Here is a 26,145-nt window from a genome sequence, read left to right on the forward strand (position 1 = left end):
GGGATTAGCTCAGCAATGGCACACACAGATGTCCCACACAACAGAGACAGACGGAGAGAGGGAGAGAGGGATGCAGCAGTGAAAAGAAAAAAAGGGTAACACACAAAGACTAAAACACAGTCCAATGCAAAGACTATCACTCACTCACACAGACAGACAGACAGACAGACAAGACAGACAAGACAGACAGACAGACAGACAGACAGACAGACAGACAGACAGACAGACAGACAGACAGACAGACAGACAGACAGACAGAGACACACTGTTACACACACTGTTACACACACTGTTACACACACTGTTACACACACTGTTACACACACTGTTACACACACACACACACACACACACACACACACACACACACACACACACACACACACACACACACACACACACACACACACACAGGCACACACACAGGCAAAGTTTCCTTTAATCTAGGACACTTGTTTTCCATCCTCTCTGGGCCCCCCAGACGTTTCACAGCTATGCTGACCTGATTCACCTATTCAAGGGCTTGATGATTGACTGACAAGTTGAATCAGGTGTGTCAATAACTGTGGAATAGGTCACATACATGGAACTGCTGTAGGTCCCCCAAGGAAAAGTTGTAAAATCCCTGGTCTAGGACACACAGAGATAATAAGAGATCAGTATAATTGTTTCCGTTAGCTAGCCTATAGCATATTTAAATTCCATATTTGTATTCATCACCTATACTGAAAGCATGATACACATAGTCTACTTCATGGGAGAATGAGAGTCGACACACGTGATGTGATTCTATTTTGAGCCCGATCAAACAAACAAGGAAAGACGCTATTATACTGTATGATTAAATCTCAGTAGTTTATTTAAGGGCATCAGTGAGTTACGAACATCAAGTGCTTTTTCAAATGATGCTGTTAAGTTGAAACTGTAGATCATTGCGAGTAAATGTAGTTTAATAATTGTACATTGAAATGTGATATATGAAAGGGGGAAACGGAGAGCTAGAGAGGGAGGGAGATAAGAGTAGGGGATTTAATTCCATTTCCAACCTCCCTGCCTTCTTTTGAGAGACACCCACAACCATATAATCAACCATTTCTACAGCTACAGTCACTGCCAGCCATATCATAGCACTGAAAAAATAACACATATTTTAAGATTAAAAGGGAAGATTTTACGACATTTCTATTTCATTATATATCGTGACGTTTTACTACAAGGAGATACAATGCATTTTACATTACAAAAGCGAAATAAGACGTGGATGCCAGCTATCAATTTGAGCATCGTGGGGTTGATGGTTTATATTATGGGTAAGTAGGCTACAACAGAAACGTCTAATGTAAAGTTAACAGCGGATCGATATTTGGAAAGATGAGGCACAATTGTACTCACTTGGATTAAATGTGCTCCGTTTTCTCGCGCGCTGTGTGTGTGCGTGTGTTTGTGTGTGTGTGTAGATGAGCGACATTTAGATATTCCTGAAATGCTGTATGAGTATGGTAGGCTACCTAATTAAAAGACTGGTGGCTCACGAAATCCGCCGCTTGTTATCACTATAAATTACCAACTTCCTCACCTCTAAGGCTAACACTTTCCCCTCGCCATTAGTAATTCAATCTAAAACGTCTGTATGCTATGTCAACAGACTCTGTCAAGTAACCATAACAGTAGGCTAAAAAGCGTAAATCCAGTGTCCCAACGCCTGATCTATATCGAGAAAAAACCGAAACAACGTGGGGATTTATTATTTGCCCGCTATCTACCTATAGCTTATTCAGAATGTGTAACAGTCGTGTAAGTATCAGGGCTCAGGCAGATCCAGTGATGCTCTCTCTACTGATGCAGGTGCGGGGTGGAGTGGATGGACGCTGACGCACGGACACCGCGTATCTCCATCATCTCTACACTAGGGACGCATCACTAGCAACATCGCCTTGCGTACAGGCTATTTGTAAACAGGCCTTGAATCTGAAAGAAATGGTCGTTTATCCTCAATTTAAAATAAAGAAGTCTTCATAGTGTTTGCTTTCTCATAATAGCGGGTCTAAGCGTGACTGGCAGCTTGCTGTGCCTCGGTCAACTGGCTATAACGAAGCCTATACTGAGTTTAGCGCATCTGGGCGGATACAATTATCGATTCACATTGCCTCACTAGTTTAGCCTATATTTCCCGTTCATTTACATAGCCTACACTTTATTATTCGTATCCCAAATAGCACTCAGGTAAAGATGGACAGTGAAAGCTCTGTTTTGTGCTCAGCAGAGGCCTGCTTGGCAACAGGCTACTGATGCGCAATGACAGCTCATGAGATGAATATCACGAACTGTAATGTTGATGCCATGACACACATTAAGCCTATGCAGTAGCCTAAACCTTTATGTTCCACCTATGCCTGTTGATATCTGTGTTTTCATAATGTTGTAGACTATTACAAATAAAAAGTAGGGTGGAAAATGTATATTGGAAAAATAGCATTGCCACGTAGTGCCTATAGCCTAACACTTTCAAACTGTTGTGATGAAGCAGCTGTATGTGTGTGTCATCTGGTTCACACTGTCTGGCCATTGTGCAGTATGCAGCAGAAGAGATGACTCATACCACCCCAGCCTCTGAAACGTCCACCGTTTTAGAACAGTCATGTATTGTCATGCTGCTGCACCTCCTAGACTTTTACACCAGAGGGAGACAGTGCCACGCAGACATTGTACTTCATAGACCAGCAGCAATGTCGAGCAGGCAATGCTGGCATGCTGAGCTCACATATACATCCTCTCATACTATTTCAAGGAGCAGTTGGTACCAGTCGACTTTTAGGAGCTCACAAATGCTATTTAACAACAGTATGGATGATTGATATAGAGGACTAGGCTACACTGGATGACAACCGGTTGCAGACTATCAACCAAGAGTGTTTGTAAGATCCATTCGGTATTGGGATCTTTGAGTGCACTTTATAATTTCATCCACAAGGGGGCAGGCTAATCCACAGCCACTGTATAGACCATACTGTAGTCTGTACCATACCGTGGCGATGCGGCATTTTAGTTTGGAGCTGGCAGCATGTATTTCATAGGAGAGATCATAAATTCTCAGGATAGTGCCATAAGGCTGCTCCTTTTGAATGTGAGGAAGCAGAGAGTAGAAGTAGCTGCTTCATTATGGAAGGGATGCTGTAGGGTACATGGTTAGATTGAGCTGTAAGGTACAGGTGTCGTAGGTAGTTTGTGATCCCATAGACTCCTGCATCATGACCTTGCCTGTCAGCAGGTTCACCTAATATTGTGTCCCGTGTCATATCAAAGACACGTACCTCAGCCATCAAAAGACAGAGATGATCCAATTCATTTTGACCACTGTTACCTCCACAAAGCCAAACCTAAAAACATTATGACCACCGTATTAAGGTCAGTCCCTCAGTAATGTATTACACCACATCATCCTTTCCCCTATTGAACTCACCAGTCATTGAGTAGGCTGAGCCGTTGCCTACAGCCAAACACACACACACACACACACATTCACACTGAACACACACAGGACCAAGGACATCGGCAGTCACTTTTATTCAAGGCTATGTATAACTGGGCAGCTAATGGGCCCAGAGGTCATGGGGAGGTCACGGTCTATGAGACAACCTGGACCATCAACCACCTTGTCAGCAGGCAGGTAGTGTTTAGAAAGTTGTGCCCTTGAGGGTTCTGCATTATGGTACATTTGCAGAAAACGTACAAATTCTATGGCAGCTATGTTACACATAACACCCCATTACTTTACATGGAGAATATGTAAATAATGCTATGTAACTGAATGCCTAGAATTAGAAAAAAATTCAAAATTCTAAAAGTTGGCCCAACTCTCAAAATACATGGCTCTGGTACGAACTAGTCTTGCACCAGATGAAAGAGTACCAAGGCAGAACCACAGTCTCAGTGGATTGGTGATGTTTGTTAGTTCGGGACATTTCACGAACACTGACATACCACTTTAAAATCCTTTGCACACACACACACACACACACACACACACACACACACACACACACACACACACACACACACACACACACACACACACACACACACACACACACACACACACACACACACACATTGAACCATTAAGTTTGACATTTCTATACACACTAAACAAACATACTGCTGACAATCAAATAAAATTGTATTTGTCACATGCGCCGAATACAACAGTTGTAGACCTTACAGTAAAATGCTTACTTACAAGCCCCTAACCAACAATGCAGTTTTAAGAAAAAAAACACAAAATAATAAACAATAGCAGCAGTAAAATAACAAGAGCGAGGCTATATACAGTGGGTACCGGTACAGAGTCAGTGTGCGGAGGCACCAGTTAGTCAAGGTAATTGAGGTAATATATACATGTAGGTAGAGTCATTAAAGTGACTTTGCATAGATAATAACAGAGAGTAGAAGCAGCGTAAAAGAGGTGGGGGGGGGGGGCAAGGCAAATATTCTGGGTAGCCATTTGATTAGATGTTCAGTAGTCTTGTGCCTTGGGGGTAGAAGCTGTTTAGAAGCCTCTTGGACCTAGACTTGACGCTCCGGTACCGCTTGGTGTGCAGTAGCAGAGAGAACGGTCTATGACTGGGGTGGCTGGAGTCTTTGACAATTTTTAGGGCCTTCCTCTGACACCGCCTGGTATAGAGGTTCTGGATGGCAGGAAGCTTGGCCCCAGTGATGAACTGGGCCATACACACTACCCTCTGTAGCACCTTCAGGTCGGAAGCTGAGCAGTTGCCATACCAGGCAGTGATGCAACCTGTCAGGATGCTCTCGATGGTGCAGCTGTAGAACCTTTTGAGGATCTGAGGACCCATGCCAAATCTTTGCAGTCTCCTGAGTGCCCTCTTCACGACTGTCTTGGTGTGCTTGGACCATGTTAGTTTGTTGGTGATGTGGACACCAAGGAACTTGATGCTCTCAACCTGCTCCACTACAGCCCCGTCGATGAGAATGGGGGTGTACTCAGTCTTCATTTTCCTTTAGTCCACATTCATCACTTTTGTCTTGATCACATTGAGAGAGAGGTTGTTATTCTGGCACCACACGGCCAGGTCTCTGTACTCTTCCCTATAGGCTGACTCATCGTTGTTGGTGATCAGGTCTACCACTGTTGTGTAATCAGAAAACTTAATGATGGTTTTGGAGTCGTGCCTGGACGTGCAGTCATGAGTGAACAGGGAGTACAGGAGGGGACTGAGCACGCACCCCTGAGGGGTACCCGTGTTGAGGATCAGCGTGGCGGATGTGTTGTTATTTACCCTTACCACCTGGGGGCAGCCCGTCAGGAAGTCCAGGATCCAGTTGCAGAGGGAGTTGTTTGGTCCCAGGGTCCTTAGCTTAGTGATGAGCTTTGAGGGCACTATGGTGTTGAATGCTGAGCTGTAGTCAATGAATATGATTCTCACATAGGTGTTAGATGGGAAAGGGCAGTGTTGAGTGCAATAGAGATTGCATCATCTGTGGATCTGTTGGGGCGGTATGCAAATTGGTGTGGATCTAGGGTTTCTGGGATAATGTTGTTGATGTGAGACATGACCAGCCTTTCAAAGCACTTCACGGCTACAGATGTGAGTGCTACGGGTCGGTAGTCATTTAGGCAGGTTACCTTAGTGTTCTTGGGCACAGGGACTATGGTATTACAGACTCAGACAGGGAGCGGTTGAAAATGTCAATGAAGACACTTGACAGTTGGTCAGCGCATGCTTGGAGTACATGTCCTGGTAATCTGAGAGCGTGATCAAACAGTTGTCCGGAACAGCTGATGCTCTCATGCATGTTTCAGTGTCATTTGCCTTGAAGCGAGCATAGAAGTAATTTAACTTGTCTGGTAGGCTTGTGTCACTGGGCAGCTCTCTCGGCTGTGCTTCCCTTTGTAGTCTGTAATAGTTTGCAAGCCCTGCCACATCCGAGCCGGTGAAGTACGGTTCGATCTTAGTCCTGTATTGATGCTTTGCCTGTTTGCTTTAATTTTTGCTTGCAAGCAGGAATCAGGAGGATAGATTTATGGTCAGATTGGCCAAATGGAGGGCGAGGGAGAGCTTTGTACACGTCTCTGTGTGTGGAGTAAAGGTGGTCTAAGAGTTTTTTTCCCTCTGGTTGTACATTTACCATGCTGATAGAGATTAGTTAAACGGATTTAAGTTTCCCTGTATTAAAGTCCCCGGCCACTAGGAGCGCCGCCTCTGGATGAGCGTTTTCCTGTTTGCTTATGGCCGTATACAGCTCATTGAGTGCGGTCTTAATGCCAGCATCGATTTGTGGTGGTAAATCGACAGCTACGAAGAAAATAGATGAACTCTCTCTCGGTAGATAGTGTGTTCTACACACATGTATGCTCACACACACACACAGTTGGTGAATGCAATGTCCTGTTAGCTAAGAAACCACAGGAAACTACAATCCCACTCTCCCCGCAAAACACACTCAGAGATTAGTAGAGGTGGTATGGTAGAACCTCAACAAAAGCTTGCATTCTCTTCCATGCTATTAGTGTTTTGGCTCGTTTTACAGCTGCATCTGGAATGATACAGGTGTAGTAGTACAGTATTGCATCTACACTCTTAAATCTAGAACCTCAAAGTGTTCTTCGGCAGTCCCCATAGGAGAACCCTTTTAATAACCCTTTTTGGTTCTAGGTCGAACCCTTTTGGGTTTCATGTAGAACCCTTTGCACAGAGGGTTTTAGAATGAACCAAAAAGGGTTCACCTGTGGGGACAGCCAAAGAACCCTTCTGGAAACCTTTTCTCTAAGAGTGTAACCTTTTTTTTATTGTATTTGCAATATTTGATGTTAACTGTAGAGAACACATCTTGATGACCTGAAGTTATCTTGGTGCAGTGTGTGTGTGTGTGTGTGTGTGTGTGTGTGTGTGTGTGTGTGTGTGTGTGTGTGTGTGTGTGTGTGTGTGTGTGTGTGTGTGTGTGTGTGTGTGTGTGTGTGTGTGTGTGTGTGCGTGTGTGCGTGCGACCGTATCTATATAGCCGCCACACAGTAATCCAATGACATTTGAAAGTCGTTTCTACAGCACCGCAGAGCATCTTGTCTTTACCTTCTCTTTTACAATGACCTCGAGCCTCTGAAAAAAAAAGGAGCTGAAAGACAGAGAGGGGGAGGGAGATCTAGGGTGTGCAGAGGGAGGGAGAGGAGAGGAAGGGAGGAGGGAGGGAGAGGGCGCTACACTGCAGTATTTCCTGCCTTGTGATAGCAGATGAAGTAGAGCAGCATAAGCATACGGTCACATGGGTGTTACACACTATTGACACACTTGACTTATAGGATGAGATCATCTCTCTCCGAATGCTACACATACTGTGACATTATAGTCCAATATAGGTGTGTATAGGCCTATAGTTTTAGACAGTGATGTTGGCATCAGGCATATTCTTAACTCCCAGTATCACGTACAGAAAACATGTACATGTGTTCAAGATAGCGTCTAACTCAGAGATTACCTTCAGCAGTGATGAAGTGTGTCAAAGTTAGAGCAAGGCAATGTTTGTGTATGATCAACGTCAACTCATCATGCATGTGCTCCCTACTGACATGATGTAACTTTCCCAACCAAAGCCTCTTGCACAAGAGATAGAGGAGACTTTCGTTGGACTCCCCCTTTAAGTTACTGCAGAACCAAATGCTACTCAAGTTAGGTTAGCTAATCTTTAGTATTGGCAGTGAGCTACAGTAGCTTCCAATTACTTCCCATTATGTAGACTTTGAGCGTCATTAAGACATGCCAGCTGACTAAGCATGGATGGGATTAGCTGATTATAAGCATGTGATGGACATACTGTAAATTAACCCCCTCGGTGTGGGAATGTACTCACCCTATAGATGCACAAGCTACAGTACAGTGTACGATCTTAATTTGATCACTCTTTTGTTGCAGAGAATTTCCCTACATCCCTAAATTACAAACTGACCTCAAAGTGTATCAACCCTTATAAAAAATGTCCATTAATTATAAACCACATAATAATTCACGTTTCCTGTTACTGCAGGGTTATTTTTTCTGCTGTAGCAAACAGGCTCAAATTAAGATCCTACATCTGTATATAGCTAATTGGAAATATACAAGGGCAAGGCATAGGCTGGGAAGACATTCACATATCACCAGTAAATACTAGCGCGCACGGCTGAGTGCTGACTCTGCAAGTACATGTGCTGTGTGTGTGTGTCTGTGTGTGTGTGTGCGTGTGTGTGTGCGTGTGTGTGTGCGTGTGTGTATGTGTGTGTGTGTGTGTGTGTGTGTGTGTGTGTGTGTGTGTGTGTGTGTGTGTGTGTGTGTGTGTGTGTGTGTGTGTGTGTGTGTGTGTGTGTGTGTGTGTGTGTGTGTGTGTGTGTGTGTGACGTACAGCTTGTGCATATGTTTTGCCAATGTGTAGCTATGGGTCAATATGCGAGCATATGTGTGTGCGTGGGGGGGGTGTGCGTCATGTTTGTATGCATATTGTGGGATGTCAGCCTATTTGTCCCTCCCTCCTCTCTAAGAAGGTGCTGTGCGCAGTACTTCCAGAGGACACCTGATTCAGAGAGATGAAGGGAGGGAGTGTAGGGAGGGCAAGAGGACAGGGAGGAAGTGAGGGAGACGAGGGACAGGACACTAACTGCACCACTGAGAGAGAGAGAGAGAGAGAGAGAGAGAGAGAGAGAGAGAGAGAGAGAGAGAGAGAGAGAGAGAGAGAGAGAGAGAGAGAGAGAGAGAGAGAGAGAGAGAGAGAGAGAGAGAGAGAGAGAGAGAGAGAGAGAGAGAGAGAGAGAGAGAGAGAGAGAGAGAGAGAGAGAGAGAGAGAGAGAGAGAGAGAGAGAGAAAAAAAAGAAGTAGTGGGAACTTGTCCAGGAACACAAAACACGGCAGACTGCAGAGGGAACGAATGGTGCAGAGCCAACACACCCATCCCACCCCGGCGATCATGCACGTGCTTGCACTCACTAACAGCCACACTCAGACAAATACACACACATAGACCATGAATTTGATGCTGTCTGGACCAAAAGAGGATGGCATGTCATACTATTTCTGTCCAGACAGCATCAGATACATGGGCTACATATAGTAAGACAGAGGGGCGCTGTTTCGCTCATTCAATGCTTTCTCCAATGAGAGAGTTTCAGCAGAGATGAAGAGGTGAAGCGAGAGGGCTCACTCTCGCCAAAATTACTGTGGATTGTTTCAAATCACAAGTGTGTAGGCCTATGCCTATTTGGGAAGCCCACAATTTGGCCAGCGCATGTCGCAATATGTCTAGCTGATTGAGCTGCGGCAGTCAGTGAAAAGCATCTAATATAGGTGTGAAGATAATGTGTCTTGAGGATAATGTCAAATGTTGCAACAAGAAGAAGGGGAGGGGTGTGTGGCACAGATATGGCACGTCTTTCTCCAAAAGTAAGACAGACATGGCAGCTCTGCTTCTAGCTCTTAAACAACTTTGCAGTATTTTGTTTTTTTGTGTGTTATTTCTTACATTATTAGCCCAGAACGTTTTTTGTGTTATTACATACAGCCGGTAAGAACTTTTGGATATCAGAGTGGCGGTAACTCACCAGCATTATGACCAGGAATATGATGGAGAAGAGGTATTCGGAGTGGACTTCTATTCTGACTCAGGAGGCGGGCACACCATTCACCGATTCCGAGTATATTACTCGCTAATGTTCAGTCTCTGGACAATAAAGTAGATGAGCTCAGGCTGAGGATCTCCTTTCAGAGAGACATCAGGGACTGTAACATACTCTGTTTCACGGAATCATTGCTCTCTCAGGATATACTGTCCCCATCCAAACAGCCAGCTGTGTTCTCAGTTCTCATCGCGCTTCTCATCACGCAGACAGGAATAAAGAACTCCCCAGGATGAAGAAAGATGGTGGTGTATGTTTCATGATTAACTACTCATGGTGTGGTTGTGATAACATACAAAAACTAGAGTCCTTTTGTTCACCCAACCTAGAATACCTCACAATCAAATGTATTACCTCCCAAGATAATTATCTTCGGTTATAGTCACAGCCATGTATATTCCCCCTCAAACCAATACCATGACAGCCCTCAAGGAACCCAACAGGACTTTATGTCAACTGGAAACCACATATCCTGAGGCTGAATTTATTGTAGCTGGGGTATTTAACAAAGCAAATTTGAGGAAAACGCTACCGAAGTTCTATCTGACTATAGTACTCGAAAAACATTAGATCACTGCTACTCGCATTTGGCAAATCAGATCACAACCCCATTTTGCTCTTCCCAGCCTATAGGCGGAAACTCAAACAAGAAGTACCCGTGCTAAGGTCTAGTCAACGCTGGTCTGACCAATCGGAATCCATGCTTCAAGATGGCAAGGGGACCGGGGATATGGTTGAATACAAACAGTGAAGTTATTCCCTCTGTAAGGTAATCAAACAGGCAAAATGTCAGTATAGAGACAAAGTGTCACAATTCAACAGCTCAGACAAGTGACGTATGTGGCAGGGTCTACAGACAATCACGGATTACAAAGGGAAAACCAGCCATATCGCGGACAATGACGTCTAAATCCCAGACAAGCGAAACACCTTCTTTTCCCGTTTTGAGGATAACACAGAGCCTGCTCCCAAGGACTGTGTGCTCTCGTTCTCCGTGGCCGACGTGAGTCAGACATTTAAGCGTGTTAACCCTCGCAAGGCTGCCGGCCTGATGGCATCCCTAGCCGCGTCCTCAGAGCATGTGAAGACCAGCTGGCTGGAGTGTTTACAAGCATATTCAATCTATCATTTGGTAAATCCAACCACAATTCTATCCTCCTGATTCCTGCTTACAAGCAAAAATTAAAGCATGAAGCACCAGTGACTCAGTCTATAAAAAAGTGGTCAGATGAAGCATATGCTAAAATACAGGACTGTTTTGCTATCACAGACTGTAACATGTTCCGGGATTCTTCCGATGGCATTGAGGAGTACACCACATCAGTCACTGGCTTTATCAATAAGTGCATTGAGAACGTCATCCCCACAGTGACTGTACGTACATACCCCAACCAGAAGCCATGGCTTACAGGCAACATTCGCACTGAGCTAAAGGGTAGATCTGCCGCTTTCAAGGTGTGGGACTCTAACCCGGAAGCTTATAAGAAATCCTGCTATGTCCTCCGACGAAGCATCAAACAGGCAAAGCATCAATACAGGGCTAAGATTGAATCGTACTACACCAGCTCCGACGCTCGTCTTATGTGGCAGTGCTTACAAACTATTATAGACTACAAAGGGAAGCACAGTCGTGAGCTGCCCAGTGACACGAGCCTACCAGACGAGCTAAATCACTTCTATGCTAGCTTCGAGGTAGCAACACTGATGCATGCATGAGAGCATCAGCTGTTCCGGATGACTGTGTGATCACGCTCTTCGTAGTCGACGTGAGTAAGACCTTTAAACAGGTCAACATTCACAAGGCTGCAGAGCCAGACAGAGTACCAGGATGTGTTGTCCGGGCATGTGCTGACCAACTGGCAGGTGTCTTCACTGACATTTTCAACATGTCCCTGATTGAGTCTGTGATACCAACATGTTTCAAGCAGACCACCAGGAACACGAAGGTAATCTGCCTAAATGACAACAGATTCGTAGCACTCACCTCCATAGCTATGAAGTGCTTTGAAAGGCTGGTCATGGCTCACATCAACACCATTTTCCCAGAAACCCTAGACCCACTCCAATTTGCATACCGCTCGAACAGATCCACAGATGATGCAATCTCTATTGCACTCCACACTGCCCTTTCCCACCTGGACAAAAGGAAAACCTATGTGAGAATGCTATTCATTGACTACAGCTCAGCGTTCAAAACCATAGTACTCTCAAAGCTCATCACTAAGCTTAGGATCCTGGGACCAAACACCTTCCTCTGCAACTGGATCCTGGACTTCCTGACGGGCCGCCCCCAGGTGGTGAGGGTAGGTAGCAACACATCTGCCACAGTGCTCCTCAACACTGGAGCCCCCCAGGATTGCGTGCTCAGTCCCCTCCTGTACTCCCTGTTGGCCAGGCACGACTCCAACACCATCATTAAGTTTGCAGACAACACAACAGTGGTAGGCCTGATCACCGACAACGACGAGACAGCCTATAGGGAGGAGGTCAGAGACCTGCCCAGGTGGTGCCAGAATAACAACCTCTCCCTCAACGTAACCAAGAATAAGGAGATGATTGTGGACTACAGGACAAGGAGGACCCAGCACACCCCCATTCTCATCGACGGGACTGTCGTGGAGCAGGTTGAGAGCTTCAAGTTCGTTGGTGTCCACATCACCAACAAACTAGAATGGTCCAAACACACCAAGACAGTCATGAAGAGGGCACGACAAAGCCTATTCCACCTCAGGCAACTAAAAAGATTTGGCATGGATCCTCAGATCCTAAACAGGTTTTCCAGCTGCAACATCGAGAGCATCCTGACAGGTTGCATTACTGCCTGGTACGGCAATTGCTCGGCCTCCGACCGCAAGGCACTACAGAGGGTAGTGCGTACGGCCCAGTACATTGCTGGGGCTAAGCTGCCTGCCATCCAGGACCTCTACACCAGGCGGAGTAAGAGGAAGGCCAAGTGGTACCGGAGTGCCATGTCTAGGACAAAAAGGCTTCTCAACTGTTTTTACCCCCAAGCCATAAAATTCCTGAACAGGTAATCAAATGGATACCCGGACTATTTGCATTGTGTGGCCCCCCCAACCCCTCTTTTACGCTACTGCTACTCTCTGTTTATCATATATGCATAGTCACTTTATCTAACTTTAACTATACATTCATGTACATACTACCTCAATTGGCCCGACCAACCACTGCCTGTATGTAGCCTCGCTACTGTTATAGCCTCGCTACTGTGTGTAGCCTCGCTACTGTTATAGCCTCGCTACTGTATGTAGCCTCGCTACTGTTATAGCCTCGCTACTGTAATTTTTCACTTTCTTTTTACTGTTTTTATTTCTTTACTTACCTATTGTTCACCTAATACCTTTTTTGCACTGTTGGTTAGAGCCTGTAAGTAAGCATTTCACTCTAAGGTCTACACCTGTTGTATTCGGAGCACGTGACAAATACACTTTTATTTGATTTAATTTAGTAGGCCTGATTACCAACAATGACGAAACAGCCTACAGGGAGGAGGTGAGGGCACTGACGGAGTGGTGCCAGGAAAATAACCTCTCCCTCAATGTCAACAAAACAAAAGAGCTGATCATGGACTTCAGAAAACAGCAGAGGGAGCACGTCATTTGGTTACAGTAATTTATATGAATGCATGTATTAATTACAGTCATTTACCTGGCCTGCTGCGTGCAAATGTAGGAAAATGCCCATTTGGCAATGTCTGATTTCTGATGTCTTAACTCACCATGTACACCACTAATAAGCCAATCTTCTCAGTCATTTTTTCTTCACATCACACATTGTAAACGAAGTCTGTTTTTTTCCCATTGCGAATGATAGTTCCTCAGTATTTGAAAACTCTTTCCAACACCTCTGTCCTCGATCACCAAGCCTCGGTCAGAAATGCAAAGTATCGTGAGCGGATGATCCCACTGGAAACTTTATAAAAATAGCTGTCCCAAGCTCACTGGCGTGGGAAACTCTGAGAGTCTGGATGGGGCTAGTTGATACAATGCTATAAGTTCGCAAGCGACAGCTTATTGGCGGACCCAGTTGATGATTTGATACATTTTTGCACTATCAATATCTCAAGTCAAAGGGATGCAGAGTAGAAAGATGAATGCGATTGAAAGAACCAGAATTTTCATCATGATATATTTTCTACTGTTTGATTTGTCGGCTTATGTATTTACTTAATTGACGATGGAAGTTCTAGGTCTAATGGTGCATTGGCCAGTAGGCTATCTCTGGGTTATATGCGCTAATTTCTTTAGCCGCCAACGGACCACAGTGTATCAACGTGTCCATATGGCCTTAGTTTAAATTTTACTTTTGTATTTTTATAATTTTACTTCAGATTTTTATGATTAACTGCGCGTCAATGATTTGAAATGCTGAGCTGAGGTTCTCAGCAATATTTTCCTCACCTCACACATTGTAAACAAAGTCAGTTTTTTTTATTATCATCCATTGCGAATGATAGTTCCTCACTATTTGAAAAATCTTTCCAACACAAGCAGGTGCACACATAGGAGGACCCGTGAAAAAACATTCCCACCTATGGATATCAAAGGCCCTTCCAACCTATTCGTTCTGGTGCCTGCCCAGCACACACAACACACACAAACATACCCAGAAACAAACAGATGTGCAAATGTTCACATGCCTAACTGAAACTGTGCATTGTCATCATACTCAGTACACAGACACAGCAGTACAGGCACACACAGGTATACAGCACAGTTCTGCCTCAATGCCTCAATGCCTCAATGAGTTATGTATTCAGGAGATTCAGCCAGACTCTTTTTCTGCAGCTTTAGACAATGCTCATGCATAAGTCATCGCCGCAACAAACGCCAATCCGCAAACAATGATTTCCAGTGTACCTATGAGTGAAACAATTACAGGGCAGAATTACCGGGTAGAATTCCTCTGTGCCTATCGCTGAACCACAGCTTCAACCGGCTCTTCAAAATGCTGTCTAAGCGTTCGTTCACATGCTCCTTCTGTATGGTTCAGGGCACTGCTGGAGGAAGTGCAAGGTGTGTCTAGCGCTGCGTTAAGAGTAACCGGAGCAGGAGTGAGTCACTGTGTGCATACCGAGATGTTGCTACGGTATGGTTCTGTGCTGCGGCAATGCCTCCCAGGTTGTGCGGACAATTAGCATCCATAAGACTACTGCTAAAGCAGTATTCTAATACCACTATCACCGTCTGCTAATGGTGGTCACTTTACAGAGGATTTCACTGACCCCCAAGACATGCACTTCTGAAATACATACTGTAGCAGTTTGTTTATGTGATGATCGCCGTACATATGTGTGTAATCAGAATGATTTTTCTCGTGAATGAACTCACTCCTTCCTGTGGAACAGTAAACAACAATACCCATACTTCCCATGTGTAGCAGATCTATGTGTTTCTTAACCAATCCCCTCCATCCCTCCCTCCCCCAGCCTGCCCTGCGTCCAGTATGGATGTGCTGGTCCATAACCAGATCAACGTCCTGAACGGCACCATGGTGAGGATCCAGTGCATCTTCACCTCCTGCTACAAGATGGACGTCAACAAGTTTGCCATGAACTGGACTTACCAGGAGAACACCAACGAGACTGAGGAGATGGTGAGAGACCAGACCGTGTGTCTGCCCTTGTCTTGTGTCAATGTCAGGCAGATGCACGATGTTCATTTTAGGACACTCTCAGTCTCAGATTGACTCAAGGAAGGTGAGGACTGGCTCAAGGAGGGGTAAGATGTAAGGCTAAAATGGACACCATACGCCTGGCTAATTCTTCACTCTGCCATAATATACAGTAAGATGAATCTTTTTTCTTTTGCAATTCTCCATTCTCCTTACGTTTCCTGTGTCAACTCCCTCTCCTCTCTCGCCTGTCTCCGATCTGCTTTTTTAAAAGCCATGCTTTCTCCAACTATTTCGATGTCTTTCATTTTCTTTATTGATTTAGCCAGGATAGTCTACAGATGTAGGAGCTTAATTTGTTCAGTATTGTCGTAGCAAAATAATCCTGCCGCTACTGAATTTTATCGTTAGGTGCATAATGTTGCTTCATCAGTGGTTAGGCTATCAGCTGGACAAAATTTGACTGCAGTACATGAAAAGTGCTATACTGTTAATATAACAGTGTATTATTGCGGGTTTTCAGTGAATGTATGTAAATCACGAAGCGCATCTGGATTCCCTGCAGTGCAGGAAAATTCTCAATAACAAAAGAGTGAACAAATGAAGATCCTACATCTGTACTCAGTAACAATTGTCCTGGGTTCAATAACAAATGACATGTTTCCTGTCTATCTTTCTGCTAATCCCCCTCTTCTTCCTCCTCTCTCCTCCAGTTCATGAACTATAAGAAGGGGATGATGCCCCTGCGGACAGACCAGTTCAGTGACCGGGTGCAGTTTGTGGGTAACCTGGAAAAGAACGACTTGTCCATCACCCTCTCTGATGTCCAGCTGTCGGACGAGGGCGTCTATAACTGCTACGTGCGCAACCCCCCTGACCGGATCCAAGGCCACGGAATCATCAACATGTTTGTCGTCACAGAACGTAAGGGCAGGGGGCAAGGCAGGCAGTAAGAAGAGGGACAGGGGGCAAGGCAGGCAGTAAGAAGAGGGACAGGGGGCATGGCAGGCAGTAAGAAGAGGGACAGGTGACATGGCAGGCAGTAAGAAGAGGGACAGGGGGCCAAGGCAGGCAGTAAGAAGAGGGACAGGGGGCAAGGCGGGGAGTAAGAAGAGGGACAGGGGGCAAGGCAGGGAGCAAGAAGAGGGACAGGGGACATGGCAGGCAGTAAGAAGAGGGACAGGGGGCAAGGCAGGGAGCAAGAAGAGGGACAGGGGACATGGCAGGCAGTAAGAAGAGGGACAGGGGGCAAGGCAGGGAGCAAGAAGAGGGACAGGGGACATGGAAGGCAGTAAGAAGAGGGACAGGGGGCAAGGCAGGGAGCAAGAAGAGGGACAGGGGACATGGCAGGCAGTAAGAAGAGGGACAGGGGGAATGGCAGGGAGCAAAAAGAGGGACAGGGGACATGGCAGGCAGTAAGAAGAGGGACAGGGGGAATGGCAGGTAGTAAGAAGAGGGACAGGGGCCAAGGCAGGCAGTAAGAAGAGGGACAGGGGGCAAGGCAGGGAGCAAGAAGTGGGACAGGGGGCAAGGCAGGGAGCAAGAAGAGGGACAGGGGACATGGCAGGCAGTAAGAAGAGGGACAGGGGGAATGGCAGGTAGTAAGAAGAGGGACAGGGGGCAAGGCAGGCAGTAAGAAGAGGGACAGGGGGCAAGGCGGGGAGTAAGAAGAGGGACAGGGGGCAAGGCAGGCAGTAAGAAGAGGGACAGGGGGCAAGGCAGGCAGTAAGAAGAGGGACAGGGGGCAAGGCAGGGAGTAAGAAGAGGGACAGGGGGCAAGGCGGGGAGTAAGAAGAGGGACAGGGGGCAAGGCAGGGAGTAAGAAGTGGGACAGGGGGCAAGGCAGGGAGCAAGAAGAGGGACAGGGGGCAAGGCAGGGAGCAAGAAGTGGGAGAAGGGGCAAGGCAGGGACCAAGAAGTGGGAGAAGGGGCAAGGCAGGGAGTAAGAAGAGGGACAGGGGGCAAGGCAGGGAGTAAGAAGAGGGACAGGGGGCATGGCAGGGAGCAAGAAGTGGGAGAAGGGGCAAGGCAGGGAGCAAGAAGTGGGAGAAGGGGCAAGGCAGGGAGCAAGAAGTGGGACAGGGGGCAAGGCAGGGATTAAGAAGAGGGACAGGGGGCAAGTTACTTTGCTGTTGCTTCGCGAGCCTGAAAATACATGATCTAAATGATTGATTTGATTTGATAGTTGGTATTCAGCAGTCATAAAAGTATGCCTTATTTGTTTGAAGATCAACAAAATTTTTGATTTTGTCAGACTGAATAGGCAGCAGCTCTATAGAAATGATGACTTGAAATAATAAAGTAATCAAATAAAACAGTTATTTTATTCAAGTAAAATAATGTAAATAAATGATCGTTAGTAAGTGATAAGCAGTAATGGGCAGTTACAACCATCATGGGACTTTTATTCATTGTTTTATTCAGTGTTGTTTCTTCAACCCACATAAAGCATAGTGTGTTTACTGTAGAAAAAATACATATTGAAACCTAAATTGAAAACCATGGTTATTTTTTTATGATAGAACTGAAACCGAACCGACCTCAAGAAAAATCGCTCAGTACTAATCTGTGGACAACTGGTCCATCCATCCATCCATCCATACTAGCCTATCCCTGGCTTTGAGGCTTGTGTGCCTGCATGCCATTAATTCATGTGTCCTGGCCTTGCCATTCATTGGACGTGATGACTTAACACTATACAGCTTTTTACTTATTGATGGGAGTGCCAACCCAGCTCTCCTCAGAGTCATTGCCTCACACAAATGTTGGTCTCACACATACACACTTTTACACCCGCGTGTTTGCATGAAGACCCACATTCATGAACACACACACACACACACACACACACACACACACACACACACACACACACACACACACACACACACACACACACACACACACACACACACACACACACACACACACACACACGTGTATTCATGAAGACACACATGCATTTACACACACACACACACACACACACACACACACACACACACACACACACACACACACACACACACACACACACACACACACACACACACACACACACACACATACATACATACATACATACATACATAAAAGGCTATTTCGGCATTGCTATCCTGTTTTTTGTTGTGTCCTCACACTGGTTAAATCAGCCCTTTGCCAACTGTACACTCTATTTACAGAACTATCTCACCTCCTTCCCCTCCCCCCTCCCCCCCCACCCCCTACCCCCCCACCCACAGTGCCTCCCCCGCGGGACTCGACCATAGCGGTGGCGATCGGGGCATCAGTCGGCGGTGCGCTGGCTCTGCTCATCCTGTCCATGGTGGTGGTGAAGTGTATAAGGCGCCACAAGAAACAGGAGCTCATCTCTGACGAGCAGAAGATGGAGGAAGAGGGCAAGCTGGAAGCAGAGGGGTGCCCCGAGGAGGGAACCAAGTGAGAACCCCCCTTTGTTTTAACCTTCTCTTGAAGTGATGTCTTCTTCTTTAGCCGCCCTATTTCTTCCTCGATACCTCTACAGATGTAGGATCTTAATTTGAGCCAGTTTGCTACAGCATGAAAATAATTCTGCAGCAACAGGAAATGGGAAGTTGGACATTCTTCTGGAGTTTTACATATGTGTAAGGGAAAATCAAGTCTGAAATTTACAAGTGGAAATTAGAAACTTCAGAAACCTTTTTAAACCTCAAATACGGCACAAGTGTAACATTTCCTGCATTTCAGGAAAGTCGTGCCGCAACAGAGTGATCATATTAAAATCCTACATCTGTATATTGCTTTGCTCTAGGACTCTTTCTCAAGGTTGTGAAATTCGAATAACGTGTCCCCTGATTTGCGCTATCCTCCTCTTTCCCTCTTTCATTTCTCTTTGCTGTTTGTCCTTTTCTCTAGCGCTCTCGCTCTCGTCTTCTGTCATCTACTTGAGGCAATGCTTTTGAGGCAAAATCTACTTCAATTATCTTTCTCTTTCAGCTGTACATACTATAGTATGTGCGCTGACTGGGGTGGTCCGTCATTTATACCTAACAAGTCACAACATTCTGGAATAACCCCAGAAACGTCACAAAATATAGAAACACATGCCAGAAATATGTCCGGTGTAAAGTGGATTCATAAAAAAATAAATTAAACCACCGTGACAATGGTTGAACAAAGCTGACAAATATCCCCTCTTCCCCTTCTTTTATTCTTCTTTGTGTTGAATGTGTGTTCCTATGTGTGTCTGCGTGTTTTATGTGTGTTCTTTGTGTGTGTGCACGTGCCCCATGTGTATGTGTGTATATTGCCATGAGCCAGGCAGCTATAACCGGCCTGCATGGTCCTGGAGACCCAGGGTTCGCTGGAGCCACACCCCCTCCCTCACGCTGGTAACAATCTGTGATTGGTGTTTTGTGCTGGTCATGTGACCCCAGTTACCCAAGAAGAAGTGGCCACTTATGGCTTTCTTCCCCAAACCTTAATGTTTATCCCGCTCTCTCGTTACCATGGTGAGGGGAACTTCAAATTCTGTTTGATTCTTTTGCTACGCTAATAGCAGTGTGTCCTTGGCTCATGTCCTGTATGACCACTGATGTGAAAGGACAACAGATTAAAACAGTGTGCTGTCGTCTCATGTATCAGTGGCCGTGAAGGACAGGAGACATGGAAAGGACTGTTGAGACACAGTCTCACTCTCAACCTCTGTCCTGATCTCATCCAATAGAACGGTCAATCCTATCCTACCTTTCCCCCTCTGGTCTGCTCTCCCTTCTACCTTCAACCTCTGTCCTGATCTCATCCAATAGAACGGTCAATCCGATCCTACCTTTCCCCCTCTGGTCTGCTCTCCCTTCTACCTTCAACCTCTGTCCTGATCTCATCCAATAGAACGGTCAATCCTATCCTACCTTTCCCTCTCTGGTCTGCTCTCCCTTCTACCTTCAACCTCTGTCCTGATCTCATCCAATATAACGGTCAATCCTATCCTACCTTTCCCCCTCTGGTCTGCTCTCCCTTCTACCTTCAACCTCTGTCCTGATCTCATCCAATATAACGGTCAATCCTATCCTACCTTTCCCCCTCTGGTCTGCTCTCCCTTCTACCTTCAACCTCTGTCCTGATCTCATCCAATAGAACGGTCAATCCTATCCTACCTTTCCCTCTCTGGTCTGCTCTCCCTTCTACCTTCAACCTCTGTCCTGATCTCATCCAATATAACGGTCAATCCGATCCTACCTTTCCCCCTCTGGTCTGCTCTCCCTTCTACCTTCAACCTCTGTCCTGATCTCATCCAATAGAACGGTCAATCCGATCCTACCTTTCCCCCTCTGGTCTGCTCTCCCTTCTACCTTCAACCTCTGTCCTGATCTCATCCAATAGAACGGTCAATCCGATCCTACCTTTCCCCCTCTGGTCTGCTCTCCCTTCTACCTTCAACCTCTGTCCTGATCTCATCCAATAGAACGGTCAATCCTATCCTGCCTTTCCCCCTCTGGTCTGCTCTCCCTTCTACCTTCAACCTCTGTCCTGATCTCATCCAATAGAACGGTCAATCCTATCCTACCTTTCCCCCTCTGGTCTGCTCTCCCTTCTATCTTCAACCTCTTTTCTACCTGATGATCTCTCTTCCAGGCCTTAGATCTGATCAGTTCTGATTCTGAAAGCCTGTAGGGCTCAATCCTAACTTCAGATACAAACGCAGAACTTTTCTGCACAAATCTGTCGTCTAACTTGATTTGTGGGGGAAGGAAAAGTTACGTGTGCTCACTATATCTCAAGTTAGATTTTGTCCATTCGTTTGCAGTCAGGTGTTTGCTTGACCTGACACATGGCTGTAGACTCCGCCATGCAAGGTTCCGGGATGAATTTCGGTCCTACTTTATTTGGATAGGCCTGGATTTTCATGGTCATACTATCAGCAAACCCTCCGTTGATAAGAAACTGCTTCGTAGGGTTAGGGTTAGGTTTAGAATAAGGGTTAAGGTTAGGGCTAGGATTAGGGTGAGTGTTAAGTTTAGGGTTACTATAAGAGTTAAGGTTAGGGTTAGAGATAGGGTTAGTAGATAGTTAGTTGAAATATTACTGATAGTAGATGGTCTGTAGACTAAGCACATGTGTGTCATAGCTTTTTTTGCAGACTATAGGAGTCCACAGCCATGTCTCAGGGCAGTGTGTTTGCATGTTTTTACAAGGTTTTGAGTGACTAGTATCTAACCTGTTTTCCACACTAACTCTATGAGAGATCCACCCCTGCCTGTTTCTGCACAGTAGCTATTGCTGTGTTTGCATTGTGGCTCTAGCCAATGTGGTGTGGTGATGGGTGTGTGTGGTGCAGTCTGTGTTTGGTGTATGGGATTGTACAAGTTAGTCCCGACTTTTCCCCCTGATCCTACAGTGGGATGTAATTACTGTACAACAACAATAGCATGGAAATCAGATTAGAAACAAGTCCGGTTGGCAAGACAACCAGTGCCTACTTTAGAAAGCACTGACCTAGATATTTCAACTATCTTGTCTTCTACCCTCATGTGACTTTATTCTGTGGGACATCTCTTTAGTGTGTTGATCTTAGGGGTGTTGTTTCCTTGTATATGTTCAATAGCTGGATTTGATGTACTGTATGTAGTGTATCGCTGAGCTCATATATATCTCTGCTCTCTTCTTTCCCTGCCTCTCTGTTTCCGATGAACCATCACCTTCAGGAAAGCATTCCTGCCTGAAGATGTATAGTGACCCTTCCTTGAATCCTTGTCCAGCATCTGCCTCACCCCACGCCCCCTCCTTCCCTCCTCTTGTCCAGCCAAACAAAATTGCCGTTATGGGAAGCTCCAGCCGCCAGCCACGCCACCCACGCCACCCCTGCCTCTGTCTTCAGTCGGCCATCTTATCTTCTCTCTTCTTTGACAAGAAGCCACAAAAGGCGGAGGAGGCTAGTGGACGGCAGCCTCCAAACGACGTTCCTCTGTCCCCTTTTTCCTCGCTTCTAGTCTCTCTTAAAATACAGACGTAGGACATGTAAAATGCAATGCAGGACATTTAAAATGTGTACTGTATTTGAGGTTTAAAAAGGGTTCTGAAGTTTGTAATTTCCACTTGGAAATTTTAGACCTGATTTTCCCTTACGAAAAATGTATCAACTCTTAGAAAAATATAAATTCATTATATTCCACATAATAATTCACATTTCCTGTTGCTGCAGGATTATTTTCCTGCTGTAGCAAACTGGCTCAAATTAAAACCCTACATCTGCAGAGTAAATGGATGGTTTGACAGCCGTGAATACTGGGAAAGATCCAGCTCTCACACTCTCTCTCTCTCCCTCTCTCCCTCTCCCCCTCTCTCTCTCCCTCGCTCTCTCTCCTTTTCCTGCTCTATCACATTACTTAGCGATGCATAATGGCTGGGGCAAAAAAAGTTCCCTGTTTCTTTCTGACAGCTAGTGTGTGTCCAAATGACAACTGTTCTGTGTGCGAATGGTATGGATGGATTTTTTTGTCTGTGTGTGTTCGTTTTTTATGTACAGGGTATAAGCTTGTGAATGACCTTCAGATGTCACTACGGGCAGTGTGGGTGTATACACCTGTGTGAATATGTGTGCGTTTGAGTGTCCTTAGAGTGTTTGAGTGTCTTCTCTTCAAACTCAGACTCTCGCTGAATGGAGAAGCCAGGGATGATTTTATCAGTAGTCAACCCTTCTGAACCCTTGCTTCACCTCCAATATGATATGTTAGCCTGTGTTGCTTCCTCATACTAAGTTACTACTGTATCATATATTAGCATGATATTTCTTGCACACATTATGACAGGCACAATTCTGCCTACGATGGATGGATCATTAACCTGTTGGCCTTTGATGATATTGTAATTCACATTGCACAAAAAGCCCAATCCCCAAATGATGTCTCCCTTTTTGTCCACCTACAGTAACCCTTGACACTCAAGTGAGCACGCAGACACATTGACTATACGTGAACCAACACATAAGCTTCGACCACCACACACAGGCTGCTTTGCACATCAGAAGTCCACACAAAGAGGCCTACACATACACACAAGCTGAGCACTTTCAGGGAAAACAGAAAAAAAGTTAGAGTAACATTTCTATCAGATACATATATTTCTACGTTTTGTCCTAATACCAAGCTGTATTCTAGAGGTGTGCCTTGATTGCTGTCGCTATTTAGGTGTGGTCCTCACCGTCTTAAACTATCAATGTTTGAATGTATGGGGCCTCTCTCCTCTGAGGTAATTGATCTTGGATGTTCTCTGGATGTTACATATTTAGCTACATGAGTGTTGCACTGGCTGTGACTGTATTTCGGGAGACAACGTGAGATGTAATTAATACACAATCAATCGTTCCACTTTCCACCCATTGCACTTCAAACTACCTTCAAAGACGTAGGGCTTAAATTACATTATCATAAGAGCATTATCATGTATGTACGTCTGGGAAGGATCACAAAAAAAGTATCCAAAAGCACAGATGAACTTTGGAATTGCTAAAACAACATCACAACCGCAAAATAGTTTGCTCCTTGTGTCTAAAAGTCTTGGCTTTTGTATTTTTTCAACAGACCTTGTTGGGGAGAGCAGACAGGCTATGGGAGTGTAACTGTAGTTATATGACTGGGTGCCTCTGGTATTGTCTGATGTGGTTTCAAGGGCTAAAGCCAGGGGCCACGTTGATTCTGTGCCCAGGAGTGCCCTACCTCATCTGGAGACAGTCTCTGCCTGTCTCTGAAATGGCCACTCCATTCATTGGCTGCCTTTACGTTATTCACTGCCAGAGCTTGTTTTCTTTTCTACTTTTTATCTGTCTCCTCAGATCTCCTAGCCGTTCTAGTTTAGATTTCTCTTGGTCGAGTATTGGACTTTGATATTGTCGAATTTTGTACCGCATAGTCATGTAATGTGTACTTCATGCCAGGACTTTGTGGTTGTCCTAGCTGTTGACATTGTTGTAGCCATCATTACTTGGTCTTTGGGAAGTTGGCCTGAGTTTGGGTCTGAAAGATCATTAATTAAACAGTGGAAGGTCAATGCTGATCTCCACCTGTAGGGCGTACACACGCTCCCATTCTAGACTTACTTAATGACTAATATAAATTCATTCAACGGATGTGCAATTGTGAGCGTGGTGTGTAAATCAGTATGTAGGGAGTCTGAGACGTCACCTGGAATCATGGTGAGAAATACGTCTGGGAAGCTTGTTGCCACAACCAGAGACTATAACTAAGTCACAATCAGACGTAATTATCCAAAGTAACCTCAAGAATTAAAAATAATAATAATTGAGATTGTACTGTATTTATACACGAACACACACACACCGACACACACTGCTACCGATGGCTAGGGGACAAAGCAATACATGTAGCCTCATGAATTAAACATCACCTCCATTTCCCCTGTCACTCACTCTGACGTCTCCGCCGGACTCCTGAATGCCGGGATAGCTAGCTGGGATAGTGGAGGTCCCAGAGTTTTGCGTTTGACTGTCTCTCTCTGTGTGGTCATGCATGTTTTTGCTGCAGTTGTTCCTCTGTGACGCATGGCTCTAACCAGGCCCCTCTCGCACCGAACACCAGAAATGCTTGTCTCTAATAATGAGCTGTATTCATTCTTGTATTTTGAAATAAAAATGAGCATAGAAATATCACAGTGTGCCTTTTATTGTCAGCAATTTTTTTACTAACCCCTGACAAATGAGCTCTAAAACTTCCCCCGTGGAATTACTACTGGTGAGAAGGGGCGATTAATGATAGCAGGTGAAGTGCGGAGGCTGTGAGGCTGGGTTATGGCCGATGCACCAGTGTGCTGTGTGTAGCTACTACAGTTAGACAGCACTGTAGCAACATCCAAAGACTTAATCTTGCTGGATAGAGAAAACAGAAACAGCAACTCAAGCTGCAGACAGGTCTCTCTCTCTCTCTCTCTCTCTCTCTCTCTCTCTCTCTCTCTCTCTCTCTCTCTCTCTCTCTCTCTCGCTCTACACTTCCTTTTTTCTCTCCCTCTGGCTGTCTGAAAGTGAGACAAATAGAGAGAGGAAGGTCCGCTTTTCGGCTGGAGCCCGGAGAAGAAGGGGTGGGGGGGGGTTCGGTGAGGGAGAGAGGATGGATATGTAACACATGTAGTGCAGGTATCTGGGTCTCAGTGGGGGGGTTCTTAATAAATGGGCCTGGCAGGGGTTAAGGTAACAGCAAGGTCAAAAGATCACTGCAGAGTGTGTCGTGTGTCGCGGTAAGCCAACAGAGGGGTCTCCGGCACAGACAGGACTGAAGGTGAGACACACATGCAAATGAATGCTCACGAACTCAGTTATAGACACACACACTTCGTTTCACGGGTCAAATCCTACTCAGACGTGCTTGGTCAAAAATGCAGCAGCTGCTGTCCAGTTTCAGCAATTCTGTCACCTCAGCCGTTTGCGCTAGTCAGTTAGGCATAGGTAGGTGTGTGTGTGTGTGTGTGTGTGTGTGTGTGTGTGTGTGTGTGTGTGTGTGTGTGTGTGTGTGTGTGTGTGTGTGTGTGTGTGTGTGTGTGTGTGTGTGTGTGTGTGTGTGTGTGTGTGTGTGTGTGTGTGTGTGCGTGAGCGTGTGTGAGCGTGTGCGTGTGTGTGTGGAAGGAGAGGGAGCTGCCAACACTAAAAGCTGGAGTATTTTGCCATGAGTGCACTACTTGAAACAGTCAAAACTCCTAAATAGCCGTCAGTAAATCTGGTCTCAGAATATAGAATTAGGAAGACCCTAACCAAGCTACATTATTCATTCGTTTCTCTATTGGGATCTTAACTGCGTTACATAACACACAATACAACTAATTCCTCCAGCACTCCAGTTCCTCAGCTCTTAAGTCATCATCCCATTGGAGTT

The 26,145-nt window shown here is 45.5% G+C and overlaps 1 protein-coding gene and 1 long non-coding RNA gene across 4 annotated transcripts in view; one reads left to right on the forward strand and one right to left on the reverse strand.

The window, feature by feature from the left end:
- LOC139549129 (uncharacterized) overlaps positions 1 to 26,145 on the reverse strand; it is a 37,863-nt gene that overhangs the window by 8,576 nt on the left and 3,142 nt on the right. The window lies entirely within an intron of this gene.
- LOC139549128 (sodium channel regulatory subunit beta-2-like) lies at positions 1,061 to 24,932 on the forward strand. 3 transcript variants are annotated; one of them, XR_011669831.1, is made up of 6 exons: positions 1,061 to 1,310; positions 15,105 to 15,271; positions 16,003 to 16,213; positions 18,532 to 18,727; positions 19,589 to 19,659; positions 21,973 to 24,932. XR_011669831.1 is itself a non-coding variant. In XM_071359272.1 (5 exons), exons 1-5 carry the CDS (start codon positions 1,226 to 1,228, stop codon positions 21,998 to 22,000), a joined length of 687 nt encoding a protein of 228 aa, XP_071215373.1. In that variant the 5' UTR covers positions 1,064 to 1,225; the 3' UTR covers positions 22,001 to 24,932. The 3 variants fall into 3 exon arrangements, 2 of the variants coding, with proteins under 2 accessions (XP_071215375.1, XP_071215373.1); XM_071359272.1 differs by lacking the exon at positions 19,589 to 19,659 and having other exon boundaries at positions 1,064 to 1,310; XM_071359274.1 differs by lacking the exons at positions 19,589 to 19,659; positions 21,973 to 24,932 and having other exon boundaries at positions 1,062 to 1,310; positions 18,532 to 18,731.

Source organism: Salvelinus alpinus, chromosome 22, assembly GCF_045679555.1.
Source record: "Salvelinus alpinus chromosome 22, SLU_Salpinus.1, whole genome shotgun sequence".
In the NCBI taxonomy this organism is placed as follows: Eukaryota; Metazoa; Chordata; class Actinopteri; order Salmoniformes; family Salmonidae; genus Salvelinus; species Salvelinus alpinus.

What these genes read in the sequence shown, in the direction of transcription:
- LOC139549128 (XM_071359272.1), top strand. Translation starts at nt 1,226, where the DNA reads ATGCATTTTACATTACAAAAGCGAAATAAGACGTGGATGCCAGCTATC. An exon ending in GTTGATGGTTTATATTATGG is followed by an intron (nt 1,311 to 15,104) that starts GTAAGTAGGCTA and finishes TCCCTCCCCCAG; the next exon opens with CCTGCCCTGCGTCCAGTATG. An exon ending in CATGTTTGTCGTCACAGAAC is followed by an intron (nt 16,214 to 18,531) that starts GTAAGGGCAGGG and finishes CCCCACCCACAG; the next exon opens with TGCCTCCCCCGCGGGACTCG.